The sequence below is a fragment of the Crinia signifera genome, chromosome 19, assembly GCF_055691185.1.
Source record: "Crinia signifera chromosome 19, ASM5569118v1, whole genome shotgun sequence".
Classification (NCBI taxonomy): domain Eukaryota; kingdom Metazoa; phylum Chordata; class Amphibia; order Anura; family Myobatrachidae; genus Crinia; species Crinia signifera.
In genome coordinates, this window is record NC_139226.1 from 70847244 (window position 1) to 70866708 (window position 19465).

Sequence of the window (19465 nt, forward strand, 5' to 3'; positions counted from 1 at the left end):
AGTAGTCCAATCAGTGGGGAAAAGGTTACAAGGTGAGGAAGACACAAATTTTTTTTTTTGGAATTTTTTATTTTTTTGGGTTGGAGGGATGGAGGGGGTTACCATTACTTTGGAACACTGACACACACAGAGGTACTGTACAGTAAGCCTGCTGAAGGAAAATATTGGATGCAGTGGGGAAAAAGGTAACCACGACACAGAACAAGAAAAACCATGTTAACAAAACACACAACTTTTTTTTTGCTTTTTGGAATTTTGTATTTTTTGGGTTTTTTTTCCCTTTTTTGGAGGGATGGAGGGGGTTACCATTACTTTGGAACACTGACACACACCGAGGTAAGCCTGCTGAAGGAAAATATTGGATGCAGTGGGGAAAAAGGTAACCACGACACAGAACAAGAAAAACCATGTTAACAAAACACACAACTTTTTTTTTGCTTTTTGGAATTTTGTATTTTTTGGTTTTTTTTTCCCTTTTTTGGAGGGATGGAGGGGGTTACCATTACTTTGGAACACTGACACACACCGAGGTAAGCCTGCTGAAGGAAAATATTGGATGCAGTGGGGAAAAAGGTAACCACAACACAGAACAAGAAAAACCATGTTAACAAAACACACAACTTTTTTTTTGCTTTTTGGAATTTTGTATTTTTTGTTTTTTTTTTCCCTTTTTTGGAGGGATGGAGGGGGTTACCATTACTTTGGAACACTGACACACACCGAGGTACTATACAGTAAGCCTGCTGAAGGAAAATATCGGACGCAGTGGGGAAAAAGGTAACCACGACACAGTACGATGAAAACCATGATAACAAAACACACAACTTTTTTTTTTTTTTTTTTGCTTTTTGGAATTTTGTATTTTTTTGGGTTTTTTTTTTCCTTTTTTTTGGAGGGATGGAGGGGGTTACCATTACTTTGGAACACTGACACACACAGAGGTACTGTACAGTAAGCCTGCTGAAGGAAAATATTGGATGCAGTGGGGAAAAAGGTAACCACGACACAGAACAAGAAAAACCATGTTAACAAAACACACAACTTTTTTTTTGCTTTTTGGAATTTTGTATTTTTTGGTTTTTTTTTCCCTTTTTTGGAGGGATGGAGGGGGTTACCATTACTTTGGAACACTGACACACACCGAGGTAAGCCTGCTGAAGGAAAATATTGGATGCAGTGGGGAAAAAGGTAACCACGACACAGAACAAGAAAAACCATGTTAACAAAACACACAACTTTTTTTTTGCTTTTTGGAATTTTGTATTTTTTGGGTTTTTTTTCCCTTTTTTGGAGGGATGGAGGGGGTTACCATTACTTTGGAACACTGACACACCGAGGTACTATACAGTAAGCCTGCTGAAGGAAAATATCGGACGCAGTGGGGAAAAAGGTAACCACGACACAGAACGATGAAAACCATGATAACAAAACACACAACTTTTTTTTTTTTTTTTTTGCTTTTTGGAATTTTGTATTTTTTTGGGGTTTTTTTTTCCTTTTTTTGGAGGGATGGAGGGGGTTACCATTACTTTGGAACACTGACACACACAGAGGTACTGTACAGTAAGCCTGCTGAAGGAAAATATTGGATGCAGTGGGGAAAAAGGTAACCACGACACAGAACAAGAAAAACCATGTTAACAAAACACACAACTTTTTTTTTTTATTTTTGGAATTTTGTACAGGTATTTTTTTTTATTTTTTTATTATTATTATTAATTTTTGTTTTGGGTAATTTTTTTTTTTAGATTTACTGTCTTTGGGGTGGGGTGTAGGAACAGCAGCACACACACTCGGAAAACCGACCGGTGAAGAGAAACACTTTGCAACTTTTTTATTATTATTATTATTATTATTTTTTTTTTTTTTTATTATTTTTTTTATGATATCATGTTTTGTTGTTATTCCTGTATACAGTAGTAATGTATATTTGTACTGTACAGTATGTTTTGTTTTACTGTAGGTTTACTTTTGAAGGAACTGAGACAAACTCACGGAAAATTCAGTATTCGGTTAAAAGTACAGTACAGTAACACCACTGCTTCATCACCGAGTTGTGCACAAGGGAGGGCAAACTGTTGGCAACGGTGGTAACGGTTGCCTTACACGATCGAGGCGTCTCCATGCTGTTCTCCTCTTCATTCGTAGTAGTCCGTTGATGGTATTGATGATGGAAGTTCTATGGTGCTTCTGAAGTACAATCCGTTTGCCACATCTTCTCATGATGTCTTTTCTTACATTTTTTGGCAGTGCAGATTTCCCATTCTTCCCATTGTAATTCACATGGTTTGCCCATGACAAATAAAGGTCATGTGGCACATGTTCTTGAAAAATAAATTGTGCATATCTGTTCAGTTGTTCATGTGCCTTTCCATAAAGCAGGTCGTCCGTTGCATCTGTGATGTCGCACAGTGGAATATTGGGCAGAACAGGTCCACAGTCTGTCTCGTTGTCTGGCTCTGCAGGGGTGCTGCACTGAGTGGGTGCTCGAGGAAGCTGCAGAGTCACTTCACCAAAGTCCAGCACTTGGTGTGCTGTAGAAGGCAGTTCTACGTGTCTATTCACGACTATTGTGGTGTCCACTTCACTGGGTGCATTCACTTCGCCGCCAAAATCCACTTCACAGAGTGCACCCAGTTCGCTGAATGTAGACACTTCGCCCGGGCCATCCAATCCACCGAGTGCACCCAGTTCGCCAAATGAATTCACTTCACCCGGTTCATCCAATTCGCAGAGTGCATCTATTCTGCCAGGTCCATCTTCAATTCGACACATCTGCACAGCTACTTCATGGGTTTGTGGTGTTGCTTTTTTCACTGTGTTAACGATGATGTCTTCCATTGCGCAGAAGTAGATAAGGCACACTTTTTCTTCAAACTAATTGGTTTTGACAGGTCCACGCCCTTTTATACACTATGTTATCAAACTTGATAGCGTGTGATAGCCCGTATCACGTTTGATATCAAAGTGGTATAAATAATATTAACCCCCGTATTAAAATATAATTGGTTTGATACTGTAACTTCATACACTGATATTGGTTATGTGAAATAACACATATATAAAGTACGCTTAATGTTATCTTAATCAGCTGGAAGAATTTCTAAACATAATGCTAAAAAAGTTGTTAGAAAAATATGGTATACAACAGATCTATAATTCGTAGAACTGTAGATCTGTTGTATACCATATTTTTCTAGGAATATGATATGCGTATCGGATATAAATCAACAGTAGCAATGTGATTTGGTATCGCTCATAGATCTTTCACAGTGAATAATACAGGCAGATCATTACCAACTATAATAACACTTACCTTAGAACGATCCAAAAGCGCTACAACGAAGTGTCTGACCAAACGTGTATCAAAAATAAATAAAATAAAAATAAGGGTATACTCCACACAAATGCTTAAACAAAGGATTTGTAGAACATGTAAGTATAGTTGATAAGGCTGGTTTGAATGGTGATGTGGGCTGTGGGGGGCATATGTTATGCATTTAAAGACAGGGGCCTGAGAAATGGCATATTGTTTTACACACACGTCAACCCATTTTGACTGATGATTGTAATTTTCAAAAGTAATTTTAAACACCGGATTCCATAGTCTTTGAAGACGTTGATATTTACGTATGACGCGATTAGCGTAGACAGCACAGCAGGGCTGGTAACAATTATATTCATTAGAAAGATCATACCTCTGAAAAAAAACATTTTCACAGGACTATCAGCTTAATTAGCTTAGACAGAACAAAGAAAGGCCATGAAATCTTTGCAACAGAGCATGAGTGGCATCTAGTGGCCATGTATTGCAGTTGCAAGCAAGTTCCAGACGGAGCTAGAGACTACAGAATTAACTTATATATAATATATTTAACTGAACATTATCAATGCTGATAAATAAGGTATCTATATACAGTATATATATATATATATATATATATATATATATATATGTGTGTAATGTGAAGGTATCATTATATTATGTAATGAATAAAACACGGATAATGAGCTATATTATTTAAATCAAAAATATATTTTAGAAATAAAAAAAAAAAAAAAAATAATGTCTAGCGATTCATGAAGCACAACCACGTCACTAATATTCTATATATAATCACAGCTGTAGCGTCAACGTAGTATATATTTTAAATTAAAAATTGAAGGATGTTGTTGATGTTGAAGCATATCTGTCATTTATTTAATAATAAGGATAAGTATTTTATACATCACATTTTTGGTTTTATTTTATCAAGCACTATATTCTGAAAACAGCTGTGTTTTGGGTAATATTCTATATATTTGTTATGCCAGTCTTTAACTTTGGAACACAACTCATGAATATTCAAATGAGACAAATGCAACACAGATGTGTTAACTGACTGAAACGTATAAATATGTTCTCCATGGGGTCAGACAACTACCAGGCAGCTGCCACACATTGAGGTTGAAGGTCTTCGCACACACACACTATTCAAGACAGAGAACTTGAAGTTTTGACTTGAAGATTTTGTTCCAGAAATATTCAGAGAAAATTTGAAGATTTTGTTCCCAGAGGGTGAGTCTATATTAATTTTCTAAATAAATATATATATATATATACAATATTTCTAAATAGCATAGTTTTAATATTTTATAATATACATAGCAAGATGTTTTGTGGTCTGTACATTATACATATTGCTTTTAAAAATACAGTATATTGTGTTATTACAATTTACAGTTCGTTAATGTTAGTCATCGCAGATTACGGTATAACGGATGTGTAACGGCTGTATAAAGTGATTTTGTTATTATAGTGTAATTTTATAAGTTGGTTATCCACAATGCGGCCAGGTATGAGCAGGCTGCTGACTACACATGTGATATGGAGTAACAATATATATATGTATATACAATATTTCTAAATAGCATAGTTTTAATATTTTATAATATACATAGCAAGATGTTTTATTTAGTGGTAGGGTGGGGGGTGTTAGTCAACGCAGATTACGGTATAACGGATGTGTAACGGCTGTATAAAGTGATTTTGTTATTATAGTGTAATTTTATAAGTTGGTTATCCACAATGCGGCCAGGTATGAGCAGGCTGCTGACTACACATGTGATATGGAGTAACAATATATATATGTATATACAATATTTCTAAATAGCATAGTTTTAATATTTTATAATATACATAGCAAGATGTTTTATTTAGTGGTAGGGTGGGGGGGTGTTAGTCAACGCAGATTACGGTATAACGGATGTGTAACGGCTGTATAAAGTGATTTTGTTATTATAGTGTAATTTTATAAGTTGGTTATCCACAATGCGGCCAGGTATGAGCAGGCTGCTGACTACACATGTGATATGGAGTAACAATATATATATGTATATACAATATTTCTAAATAGAATAGTTTTAATATTTTATAATATACATAGCAAGATGTTTTATTTAGTGGTAGGGTGGGCGGGTGTTAGTCATCGCAGATTACGGTATAACGGATGTGTAACGGCTGTATAAAGTGATTTTGTTATTATAGTGTAATTTTATAAGCTGGTTATCCACAATGCGGCCAGGTATGAGCAGTCTGCTGGCTAAACATGTGATATGGTGGGATTAGTCATTAGCATTGTTGGATCCCCTGTAATTAATTTTTATAGGCCGATCTATAGAATACAATGTCAGGAGGTATTCATAGATCAGGTTTTTGTGAGAGCGTTAATAGTTTTATGTGATTTTGTGCACGCAAATTTCGTTATGGAAACTTATCGTGTTATCTTTTATTATCAACAGTGCCATCTAGTGGTTGTTGCAGAAAACACCTTTGAACTTAAGCTATCAACAAAACACCAACATGCAGGTGTGTATATGATATTTACAATAGTTTAACAATAGCTTATTGTATTGTTATTTCAACTTATTATTATTATTTATTACAGAGAAAGGAATACAAAACCATTAATGCAAATAAAATAAGTCTCAGAGACTTTCAAGATTTACCCAGCTTTCAACAGCAGTCAAATGAGCAGACAAATACGTGTAAGTTTACAGATCAAAGACACATTGTTGTTGGTGGTTATAAATGTTACTCTGTTGGTGTTAATTATCAAGCGCCCTATTGGTATTAATGTTACACGTGTTGATTGTATTTTTCGTTCTACAAAATTGTTGTGTTAATTTTTATTTTATTTTTTATGTATATATTATTTTTTATTAAATTGTTAATCCCATAAATCAGTTTCAGATGTCACAAATGACGCATCTGAAGTTGGATCATATGGTTCGGATTTCACAGTCGGTCCGGATCTGACGACATTCGAAAACCCATACGCAGCATACTCTGATTTGTCCGAATCGCAAAAATGTAGGTAATCATAAGCCGTCAAAAAAAATGTGATGTATGTTAAAAAAATGTGATATATTATTATTTCCAAAAATATGTCTCTCTCTCTCTCTCTCTCTCTCTCTCTCTCACGCTATCTCGCGCGAACTCTCACGTTCTCACTCATATATATATATATATATATATCCTGTTATATTCATTTTTATACAGCCTGTGATATTAATGTGTTATTTGTTCTCTGTTAGTATCGCCGATTATGTCGAAATCTGATGCAGAACACATAATGGATGATCTCTGGAATTTACCATCGGCAAAACACTATAAACAGCTATACCAGACCCCGGCTATACAAGGTGAATTTTGACGATTGGCTGGTGATGTTTTTATAATGTGTTTTTGTGTTAAATGTTACATATCGTCGCAAAATCATGAATAGTGTCCACAGGAGTTGTTGTTATCATGACTTAAATGACGGTTTTTTTTTTTTTTTTTTTTTTTTTTTTTTTTCTCAAGTCGGCGAATGTGTCGTTAATTGATAATATATGTATTACAGATGACATAGCTAGCCGGTATGAACCTACGGTACCTAGGGCCGATACGTGTGAAGCGGGACCATCCGGATACAGAGAACCGACATCGAGTGTTGGATCAAACGCCAAACAACCCAACAGCGCATTGGCTAAAGGAGCAAAAAGAACCCAGATCAGCGATCAAGCTTTCTGGTCATTGTTTAAAGGAACCATGCCGGCGCAAACCTTTGACAAATACCCGTGTATGTTTATTTATTTGGTTTCTTATATAGCACAACATTTACCACTGTTCTTTACAAATGGAAACCACAGGTATTAAACAGACTGTGTAGATGAAAACCAACAAGGAAGGTGGGGGTTGGGAGGTCTGAAGTTGTTATAAAGCGACTGTCTTTGTGGCCGCGTATGTGTAACTAAAACGGTGTGATTTTTATTACAGTAGGAACCACGCCGATGGAAAGATCTGGCAAATATTCAGGTGTGTAATGTAATGTTTATTTATTTAGTTTCTTATATAGGACCGCGTTCATCATTGTTCTTTACAAATGGAAACCACAGGTGTTAAACAGACTGTGTAGATGCAAACCGACATGGATGGGGTGGGTGTTTTGGGAGGCGGGTCTGAAGGTGTTATAAAGCGGTTGTCTTAGTGTCCGCGAATGTGTAACTAAAACGTTGTTATTTTTTATTTACAGCGGATCCGCGACGATTCGCAAAAATGATAGCAACGGCCGGGGTTGCTCAACCACTCAATGCTGAAATGGATGGGGGTGAATCAGCTAAAACAGTGATCGACCCACAACTTCAAGAAGATGTATCAAGGGCCGAGATCATGGCCACCGAGCGCGACGATTTCAAGCCAAGCAAGCGGAGAATTACAAAAAGTCGAGTCGGTCAAGAAAACAAGGCCGATTTATCAGACCTTAAAAGAAGATTGAAATATTCGGAAGGTAGGCCCGTGAGAAAAAGAATTGCATTACAAACAGTGCCAACAGTGAGTAATGTGGATTACCCGCACGCATTTACAACACCTGCAACACCTACTGAATCCGACATTGACATTGCCGGTAATACAAAGACTGTGAAGACTCGTAAAACTTTACGACTGTCAAGAGAGAGATACACGCCGCTGACGGATGATGATGTCATCGTAATTTCAGACACGCAGGAACATCATACTGCAGAAACGCAAAGCGTGGTCAGTAACACGCCTGCAGCTACATTATCCGCTAATGATGAGGACTTAAATGGGCAAACATTTTTTATCACCCCTAGTGAAGAGTCAGTCTCAGATACACCACAGAATGATGATGAGGCTGTAACATCTGTAGCCGGAATCCCTGATAAAGTAATGGGTGATGATTACACAAAACTACCCAGTGTTTTTACCACGGTCGGCGAGGCAACCGCATCGGGCGGTGCGGATGCCCCGCCGACCGTGGTATCGACAGACATAGTTGATGGGGTTCAGAATGTGGAACAATTAGGACAAGATGCGGAAATACAATACTACGCGGTCATGGGGAGGATGCGTGAGCATATAGGGTACATGCGTAGAAATGTCAATACCATGTTGAACCGTATAAAAGATGAGCTTTATGGTTCAAAAAAGAAGCCAGAGATCATTAAAGAACTTGTAGAAATGTACATGAATGTAACATCAAATCATATATCAGAGACCGTGAGGACTAGGGATTTTATTAAAGCGAACATGTATCATTTTGCCGAGATAATTGAAACGGATCCGTGACTAGGCATGGTGGGTTATGGGTTGAAACGTAATTTACATGTGTGTAAAAAAGCCCCAAGAATTAAAGCAAATGTACCGTGCAAAATCTCACACTTATTTCGCCGTTCGAAAATAAAACAGGCTTTAAAATGCATATACAGGCTGAGAAAGCGTAAACAACACAGGGGGCGATGCACAACCCCAACCCCAGGTGCACAGGCTGACAAATCACCGGACCAACCATTACCGGGTGACGCTGCGTCACCTGACAATGTTGAACACCCCGCAACGCCCATGCATAATGACATAGATGGGGGTGCGCCACCCGGTAATGGTGAAGGTCGGCGAGATGTGTACTTAGAAGCTGTTAACAGGTATGAGCGACACCATCCTAATTTCAGAGCTATTGAGTATCATAATCATTTTCAATTTGTTAATTTGGAAAGAGTTACATCATTTGCAGAGGGTGTTGAAGCCGTACACAACGCTATACAGGTTATGATTGATGAATTCATGGTTGGTGTTGACCCTAATGATCGTGTACAGTTAAGATTGGAGGGGGGTGGTTTACACAACGCCATCTACTCACACCGAAAGCCGCAAGAATCATTAGACGCTGTCAGTTTCTTGAATCAAATTACAAACACTCTTCAAAGTAACGCTGAATTCTTATTAGGCACGGGTTTAAGGTTTGTGATCACTGTTTTTAGAAATAGGGCGGGTGGGGCCCTAACTGGTCGCGGCCTTAGACGCATTCCATACAGCTTAATTATAGAAAGGCGCAGAAGACACCTGTATGATTTCAACAATACGCACAATTATTTGTGCTTTGCGGCATCGATCTGCAAACTTCTGGATAAAGGTAATGCCACAGACGCTGAAATACACGATCGGGCGCTTCAAATTCATAAGGATTTGAACCTACCGATCGATAAAGCAGTCAGCTTTAGCGACGTTGTTGTTTTTGAAAAACACTTAAAAACAAAAATTACAATATTATATCATAATAATCGTTCTTGGCATTACTATTCTTCAGAATCGCGCTACGGTGATACCCTGTATGTATTATATCACGATTCACACTATTATGGCCTGATTAATATCTGCGCATTTCTCGGATCGAGATATTTCTGTTCCTTATGTAATCGAACTTATGAGCGCAAAAATAGCCACGATTGTCTTTTCTTTTGTAAGGCTTGTCACAGACAAGCGTGCGCTGATGATGGGGCTTCCGCATTAAGATGTTCGGTTTGTAGGGTGTTTTGCAGATCGCGTGAATGTTTAGAGGAGCACAAATCCTTAGCTTTAGATCGCAAAATATCCTGTCTTGAACATGTTTATTGCGACAGGTGTTGTCTCTACCGTCGCAGGTCTCATGAGTGTCAGGGGCTAAAGTGTTCTACTTGCAAGGCATATGTTGATGGGTTTGCGGATCATTTGTGTTACATACAGCCCATCAAAGCGGAAGAACCCACCACCAAATACATCTTTTTTGATTTCGAATGCATGCAGGAGACAGGTATACATATACCAAACTACTGTTACGCTCTCACATTAATGGGTGAGAAATCCTGGGAGTTTAAGGGCAAAGCTTGTATCGATGATTTTGTAAAGACGTTCATGAAACCAAAATTTGCGCATTACACATTCATAGCCCATAACGCTGGGCGGTATGATTCGTATTTTGTATTGAACAAGATCATCAAAGAACGGTATACAGTATCCCTCATCTCTAATGGCGGAAACATAATGTGTATCACAATAAAAGATCTGAAGATTAGGTTTATAGACTCTCTCAATTTTCTCCCCATGAAATTGAGCAGATTTCCAAAGGCCATGGGATTTGATGGCGTTAAAGGTCATTTCCCGCATTTTTTTAACACAGCCGATAACCAAAATTACATAGGGGTCATGCCCTCAATAGAATATTTTGGCCTACAACACATGATGCCTGAGGAGGCCGCTGATGTTACAGAGTGGTACGAAAAAAACAAACACAAGGCGTTTAATTTTCAAAAAGAATTAATACGATATTGTAAAGAGGATGTCAGAATATTGCAAAAAGGGTGCGCAGCTTTCAGATCAGCCGTTATAGCCATGACAGAACAGGAGTTTGTAATAGCGGCAGAGAAAAAAGATGTAGCCGTTAAACGTCACGTTGATCCATTCCAACTGACGACTTTAGCGTCGGTTTGTATGGCTATGTATCGTTGTAAATATTTACAGGCAAACACATTGGCTCTTGTACCGGGTGATAACTATCACAAGACCCAGAAGCGTTACTCAACACCAGCCATACAGTGGTTAATGTACATAGAACACAAAGAAGGTGTGAGTATAAGACACGCTTTACAAGGTGGTGAGAAGAAAGTCGGTAGATACAGTCTGGATGGTTACGCCGTGATTAACGGCGTGCCAACAGCTTTTGAATTCCAGGGGTGTTTTTATCACGGTTGTGACAACTGTTACAAAACCGATGATGAAAACAATCTGACTAAAACAACCTACGGTCAACTGCGGCACAAGACACAGCTAAGGATACAATACCTTAAACGGTGTGGATTTCAGATAAGGGAGATGTGGGGGTGTGAGTGGAAGAAAATGAGGGAGACTGATGAGGAGCTTCAGGTTTTTCTGAAAGGTTTGGAAATCCCTGACCCCTTGGATCCTCGTGATGGTCTTTATGGCGGCCGCACTAACGCCATAAAACTTTATCACAAGACAGAGTGCGATGAAAAAATACACTATTTTGACTTTACTAGCCTATACCCATTTGTCAACAAGACCAAAACATATCCTATACGTCACCCACGTATCATTTATAAGGACTTTGATGATGTCACAAAGTATTTCGGTTTTGTTAAATTAAAAATTAATCCTCCGCGAGGCCTTTTCTTTCCAGTTTTACCGGTTAAAATGAATGGTAAGTTAATGTTTCCGCTGTGCCGCACATGCGCCGAATCTGGACAGTGTGAGCCGTGTGTTCATGACTCAGAAAACCGCGCCCTAACCGGTACATGGTGCACAGTGGAGATAAATCTTGCTATAGAAAAGGGGTACAAAGTGTGTAAAATCTATGAGGTGTGGCATTTTGATGAGAGATCTGATGATCTGTTTTCAGGTTACATTAAAACACACCTCAGAGATAAACAGGAGGCTTCTGGTTACCCCGATTGGTGTACAGACTCTGTGAAACAACAAGAGTACATAGACGCGTATCAAAAAAATGAGGGCATAGCTTTAAGACACGAACACATAAATGTCAACCCCGCCAAAAGACAAATTTCTAAATTGTTTTTAAACTCATTATGGGGTAAATTTGGTCAACGTAGCAACATGCCCAATACTTGTCTAGTGACAGATCCTGATAAGCTTTTTGAATATGCCTTTCAACCACACTATGAGGTGTCTGCTTTAGACTTCATAGACTCAGAAACTGTTATGGTCAACTGGAAATACGCCAAAGACCATTATACCAGGTCTTCAACAACAAATATATTTATAGCAGCATTTACCACAGCGCACGCCCGCGTCGAGTTGTACAACCTATTGGATAGATTACAAGATAGATGTCTGTATCACGATACAGATTCTGTAATTTTTGTCAGCAGGCCCGGTGACTGGAATCCGCCATTAGGCGATTATCTAGGGGAGTTGACCAGCGAACTACCATCTGGTACGCATATAACAGAGTTTGTTTCAGCCGGCCCCAAGTCATACGGCTATAGACTAAGCAACGGCAAGACGAGCCTCAAGGTCAAAGGTATAACGTTGAATGTTTGTAATGAGCAGCACGTTAACTTTGACAGTCTGAAAGAACTGGTCTTAGATTATCCTTTAAACCCCAAAGGCGAGGATCAGAAAAAAATTGTGACCAGGCAGCCCGGTATAGTACGTGTGAAAAAGTACTGGCAGATTGAAACCCGTATGCTGCAGAAAACGCAAAAGTGCGTTTACACTAAACGTAACCTCACGGATAATTTTACAACCCTACCATTTGGTTATTAAGATGGATATCCGTTTTCAACACCCCTTCTCCTGTATTTTAGCCGGACCCTCCAATTCGGGGAAAAGTTATTTTGTGAAAACGCTAATACAACACGCATCCACACATATGACGCATGTACCTGATAATATTGTTTGGTTTTACACCTGTTGGCAACCGATATATGACCAACTTCTGAGTGCTCACCCTGGTATGCGTTTTATAGAGGGGTTGCCCGAGTCATTTAGCGACGACCAGCTTTTTCCCCCTGATAAGATTAATTTAACGGTGATAGATGACTTGATGGATGCAGCGAGTAATAATTCTGAGGTTGAGAAAGCGTTCACAAAGTATGTGCACCATCGTAATCTCAGCGTCATGTACCTTGTGCAAAACATATTTTGTCAAGGTAGAAAGAGCAGGACTATACATTTAAACACAAAATATATGGTCCTGTTTAAAAACCCCAGGGATAAAATGCAGGTTAGCATTCTGGCTAGACAAATGTACCCATCAAAATATCGTTTTTTTCTTGAAGCCTATGAGTCCGCTACGGAGCCTCCATACGGTTATTTACTGGTTGATTTAAGAAACAATGCCCTTGATGATTATCGTTTACGAAGCGGTTTATTCCCCCCCGACACACCAGTAGCTTATGTTGTTAAGAAGCGGGGTTCTAAATAGCTATAACCGCGCATCCTATAGTCATTCATTACCACTTCTAACAGCTGTGAACATGTCGACCAGGATAAGGCGTAATTGGGCCCTTTTAAAAACCCTCATTAAAGCCAAACCGGCCCAAAGAAACGCTATATTATCCAACGCTTCAAACGATTTGGTGACAGCCATATGTGAGATTGCTCTCAATACGCTTAAAGGTAAAATACCCCTGTCACAGCGTCAGTTGAACTACCTTAAAAAGAAGAGGTCCCTTATAAAATCGCTTTGTAATAAGAAATGCGCCATTGGGAAAAAGAAGAGGTTGGTGAAACAGTCGGGTGGGTTTATCGGATCGTTGCTAGGATTTGCCATTCCATTAATTACCGGACTACTGTCTAACCGGTGATGGAATACGCTGAGAAAATGTATCTGGTCCCCCAGCAACAGATAGACCGTTTAAACAACAAACCAAACAACGATGATATACGCAAAACAGCCACGCAAGGCCTAGATGCTGAGATCATAAGTATACTACATAATAATGCTTTATCAGAGTATGAAAAGGCAAAACGCTACACAGCTGTGTTACAGAGATACCTGGTGTTGAGTAAACAAACTGATAGAGAAATGTCAACTTTAACGCTTTTATCACCCGGTGCAAATGCTGTTGAGGATACAACTAACCCTACACAAGACGACGCTACCGACGCTGTTTACCACGATGTCTTGAACAGTGTTAATGCGCGGTATAAAAAGAACTGTGAAATACTAATGAGTAAAATGGTTCGCTCTAAAGACATTGCGAATTGGGACCGCAAGGGTGTGTTTATGTATAAAGGCGTCACAGTGCCAGGATCCAATGTGTTAGACTTGATAAGGGGTATCACGCAAAATCACAGCGTGACGAGTCATAAAATGCCTAACGGATGGATTGAATTTATGCGCGCTATGGCTGAGTTGAATATCCCGTCCACTGTAGTTGGTAATGCATCAAACAGATTACAGTTAGATCGCTTAAAAGCTGAAATCTACGATGATGAAATTGGCAATGTAAATACAGCCTCCCCAATACACAACATTAAAAAAAGTCGTATAAATGTTTTAAATTCCCCCGGGTTAACAACGCCACACGGATACTTACTACCGAGGAAAAGATCCGTAAATCTGTTTCAGGATTCGCAGTGGTTGAACCTTTAACATATAACTAATTTATAATGTTTTTATACGATGTATTTTTGTGTGTTTAATTTGTACGATGACGTTTAATTTGTAATGTATCATGTATTTAGTGTATTGTTTTAACTGTAAAGTTTATCGTGTTATTCGTGATTATTTTGCTGTAAATACATTTTGTCTGTACCAATAAAATATGGTTATGATTTATAAAATGCTGTTTTGTTCTTTGATTCTAACCAGTTTGTCTGCAAAAATATGCAATCACACGATATAAAGTTCAATAAGCAAGATTTTTTAATAGAAAGTAACCATAAGCAATGTACATACAGCATTTCAATCACAACATTAGTTACAAGTTACACAAACAATTTTGTATTACACATTATTTTTATCAAACACATGTTGGTTACTGGTGACACAGGACTGTATACAGTTACCCGTATATCGACTCAAACAATGACTTCTAGGGAGACGTCTTACAAAGTTTGATACATAGCGATCATTACGTTTTGTATCAAAACTAAAACGGACCAACACATCTGTATATTTGTAATTTTTACACATGAAAAATATAAAGTATATACAATATTGCCCACAAACGGTACTGTTAAAACCTTGCAACTGCTTATTTTGGTGGTAAATTCTTTTTGAATTTGAGTTTAAAAAATTTATTATGGCCTTTGGGAATAGGGGATTGTCAGGTTCTAAACCGTAAGAGTCCAAAAAGTAACACTCGCGCTGGTTGTTAAAATAAACGGCCAACCAATGCTCCCCCGGTTGGGCGCTGGTGTGTGTGTTGATTACAAACGCGCAGGGGTATTGCGATAGTTTACCGCTCGGAAGCATATCACACGGGTAGGTCCCTTTAAAAAACAGGCGCGTCACCGGATTAGCGTACAGTATACAATTTATCTGTAATGTGTTCATATCGCTGATGGGGTGATGAATATTGGTAAATATACGATAAATATAAAAATTATTTATTTCATTTATAGATAATCATACAGCACATCGCGCCGCTGGTTGATCTCGATGATATTATCAAATAATGCGTATATTATTATGTTGACTGTCCGGTCTAGTGCTCCTGCAAACCGGAATTCAGCTCGTAGATTTCCGGTTCTGATTAGAGACAGATGCTCCGCGCATTCCTGTTCAGGCGACAGATCAAAAGCAAATAGTGTGTAGCCGTTGAGGTACTCTTCACGGTCAATTAGTATACCCGAATCTGATTTCTGCTTATTTGTGATCTGAATGAGCGACATATACTCGCGAACCGCGTTACCGTGTTCAAAGTCTGGTTAAAATGGTTTGGCCGGATGCGGTGTTCCATCCAGGTATAGGGATGCGAAGTTTACATTTTTATGTTCAAACCGTAGAGGGTTTTTGTCATAGGCTCCTGAAAACGCTTCATTATCTACAAAAGCGGCTATAACGGTTTTTGGCACCTGTCCTAAAAACAGATTTTCTAAATTAAATACGCGACTCCCCGTCGGTATGCTATAGATCTTCATGCCCACTCTATCGATCGCATATTTGGCGTTGGTGGTCAGTAAGGCCTGGGCGTGTCCAATCCGGACTGCGGGTGAGACCTGAACCCTTTTCACAAACAGGGACGCTGCAACAATCTGAATTTTAAAGGGGTCCGCTTCAGCAGACATTAAGCAGAAAGCATCTTTGTTTCTGATGAGTTTTATCTTCAAGTCCACGGCGTTCAATATTAGTTTATGTTGATGAAAAAGGTCACAGTGTAGCGGCCCCAATAATTCAACCGTTCGACTTTGTGCCGTTGTTCTTGCCCTTTTTATAAACCCTGTGTTTACGCCATCCAGGGTTCTTGTGTTGTGTTCTCCAGCCACATCTTTGTAGAATAATCCAGTTGTGTGTTTTGTGGATAACGCATCTGAGCTATAATTCAGTATGGTCTCTATGTAGGCCCTATAAGCGTAAAGATTATTGGACTGCGATATGAGCCTATCGCCCAAAGTGACATCAACCTGGCTAAATAAAGTTGCTATGGGGTAATTAATAAGAGCGACCTTGGCGTCTTGAGGTATAGCAGTGTTATCAGGCCGTACGATCTTGCAGGTCACGTACAGCAACGTGTTGTTCAGATCGTAGTAGTGTTCCCCGCTGGCCGCTATGTAGAATTCAAGCGGCGCGGTCTCGGATAATGCCGCCAAAGGTTGAACTTCGACGTAGAGGCTTTTCTCTACGCTGGTCTGCGTCGGTGGTACGTCAAAAAGGTCAAGTTCAGATTTTGCGCATTCCATGGATTCATTGTGTATGAAAGACATGCTTAAAAAATATCACCGACCCTTCGCTTCGGTTTCCTTTTTTTAATTAAGCCGCGTCTGCTCCGTTTTTTGTTTAAAAGGGGTCTGCACCATGTCGGAAGCCGTATTGCCCGCTTCCGTTTATTTTTAGCCGCCCCTTTCCTGGCATAGATTAAACCTGATCCATCTTGCTTCGCTTGATTTGCGTCGTGTATTTTGCTCACAACCGCCGCTGTGGCTTGTCCGATGACGTCTTTCGCGATGTTGCGTGCTGCATTCTTCACGTGGGGCTTTGCTATCGCCAGCCCTCTTCGGAAAAGCGGTACCGCTTTTCTGAACAGGCTTCGAAAAATTCCACCTAAACCGCACCCGTACATATACGCGCTGCCGTGAAAACCGGGTAATCCATTACCGGCCTGTGTTTTATAATATTGCGCGTAGAGCCCCGGGTCGCCATAATTTTTAACGGCCACCATTGTCTTTAATAAAATTCGGATTTGCGGCGTCTGAAATGTAGTTTCACGTTCGCTTTCCCAAACTTGAATGACATGTTTTCGTTCTGATCATTCTTTATCTCTATGGCTATAGTGTCAAAATGCGTCTTGCACAACGGAACATAATCGGGCTTCTCATACCGTATAGTGACCATCTCGTTGTTACGGCCCTTTATTTCAACGGTGCGCAACAACGGGACATAACTATCACCGACCCTCTGATGTTCGATAATATCTGTGTACACGAAGAGCGTATATTGCCCTCCGCTGATGTCGGCGCACGGTTTTAAAAACTTAGTTTTCGGGTATAACCCCAGTATTCTCGACAATTTAGGACCGGCTGTGATGTTGTACATCGCCTTGTTGTCGATGATTATCTCTCGTTCAAGCGGATCGTACAATAGTTTTAAACCATCCAGTTTATGTCGGTCAATTTCAGCGTTGAAAGAAAACAGTAACGCCCCGATGGTTTCATAAAACCCCGGTTTAACGCAAACCCTCGTTGCTGTACCGCTCGTCCCATCCCACTTTGTTATTTTCAACACACAATCACGCACATCGATTGTATTCCAGGTGTGTGGGTATTGTATTTCTGTAAGAGCTACTTCCCAATCTCCACTTAAGTCTATCGGCCTTGCTAACTTTGTGGTATAGTCAGAAATCTTATTTTGTGGAAATGTATCGGCTGAGGCGTTACTCGGCAATGTTATGTAGAAGGGTTTGTCATCCATCTTCCTCTTTGTTTATATATCTTTTATCTCCGATGCAGCGACCCAACTGTTAAATTTTGTGGGGTATCCACGCCACTTGACTAATACGTGTTTCCTCCCTCTAACCGTCTTATTTTTTAAAATCTTCTCCACTTTGTAAATCCTATTATAGTTTTTCGGTATACTTTGAAGTTCTTCGGGGTAAAAACTACCCGTTATAGCCTCCCCGTAGAGATCCTCCAACGTGTAAAGCGGCTTAAGTCCTTTAGTGTTCACGCCGCGTATTACAAATATTTCCTCAGAAAAACTCTGTTCGTAACCTTTCTGAAATATATCCTTATATTTTGAGATACGAACGTGGTCCCCGACCGCTAAACAAGCCTTTGTTTTCTTACTTCTAAAGTAATCACCATATATCGTCTTGAAGACATCCAGCGCATTAGAGCCATCCACCTCATTCGGAGCTCGCTTAATCGTTCTATGGTATGTGTTATTATAACTGGTAATGAACGCTTGTAAAACGTCTATATATCGGTATGTATTATTCGCCGTGAAATATCGCCACATTCGTGTTTTTAAAGTCCTATTGAAGCGTTCTATAACGGCGGCTTTCACATCATTATTGGTTGTGAAATGTTGTATACCGTATTTTTCTAACAACTTTTTTAGGACTTTGTTTAGAAACTCTTTACCATTATCGGTTTGTAGTTTCCTCGGTACGTCCCCCTGTTGGAATAATTTTTCAAAAGCCTTAGCGACAGTCGTCGCGCTCTTAGCAGTCAGACTTTCAGCCCAGGCCCTCTTACTGAATATATCGATGACGGTTAGTATATATTTTACGCCGTCGTTGTGCTTTGCCAGATCTATGAGCGATACCAAATCACATTGCCACTGTTGATTTATGTCCGATACACATATCATATTCCTTTTATAGTTTTTTCTAGCCGGTTTGTGCAATGTGTACGCGTCTTGCTCTTGTAACCATTTTCTCACATCGGATCTTTTAAATTTATTTTTCAAAGCTTTATAATATTTATCAAAACCACAAAAACTCCCCGGCTTTAATACGTTATAATAACTGGCTTTCAGCCGGCTGTTTTGATGATCAGCGTTGCGCGACATCCTAAACAAATCAAATTTGATATAAAACAAGATCTACATTTCTACGAATTATATATCTGTTGTATACCATATTTTTCTAACAACTTTTTTAGCATTATGTTTAGAAATTCTTCCAGCTGGTTAAGATATCATTAAGCGTACTTTATATATGTGTTATTTCACATAGCCAATATCCGTGTATGAAGTTACAGTATCAAACCAATTATATTTTAATACGGGGGTTAATATTATTTATACCACTTTCATATCAAACGTGATAGCTTTATACCACTTTCATATCAAATGCGGATCACGTTTGATATCAAATTGTATAAATGGGGGCGTGGACAAACTGTATAAAAGGGGCGTGGACCTGTCAAAACCAATTAGTTTGAAGAAAAAGTGTGCCTTATCTACTCGCAGATGATCCGGTCATTCACTGATGTTGTGATGGTGTGAGTCGCTGATTCGAT

The 19465-nt window shown here is 39.2% G+C and overlaps 1 protein-coding gene across 1 annotated transcript; it reads left to right on the plus strand.

The window, feature by feature from the left end:
• The first annotated feature begins 5604 nt into the window (after positions 1-5604).
• Positions 5605-19196, plus strand: LOC146041562 (uncharacterized). Its single transcript, XM_083161516.1, has 8 exons — positions 5605-5848; positions 5928-6027; positions 6227-6352; positions 6577-6684; positions 6885-7103; positions 7301-7339; positions 7557-7631; positions 19180-19196. The coding sequence occupies exons 1-8, from the start codon at positions 5843-5845 to the stop codon at positions 19194-19196; spliced, it is 690 nt and encodes a 229-aa protein (XP_083017642.1). The 5' UTR covers positions 5605-5842.
• The last annotated feature ends 269 nt before the right edge of the window (positions 19197-19465 follow it).

What these genes read in the sequence shown, in the direction of transcription:
- LOC146041562 (XM_083161516.1), top strand. An exon ending in TTTGTCCGAATCGCAAAAAT is followed by an intron (nt 6,353 to 6,576) that starts GTAGGTAATCAT and finishes GTTCTCTGTTAG; the next exon opens with TATCGCCGATTATGTCGAAA. An exon ending in CCAGACCCCGGCTATACAAG is followed by an intron (nt 6,685 to 6,884) that starts GTGAATTTTGAC and finishes TATGTATTACAG; the next exon opens with ATGACATAGCTAGCCGGTAT.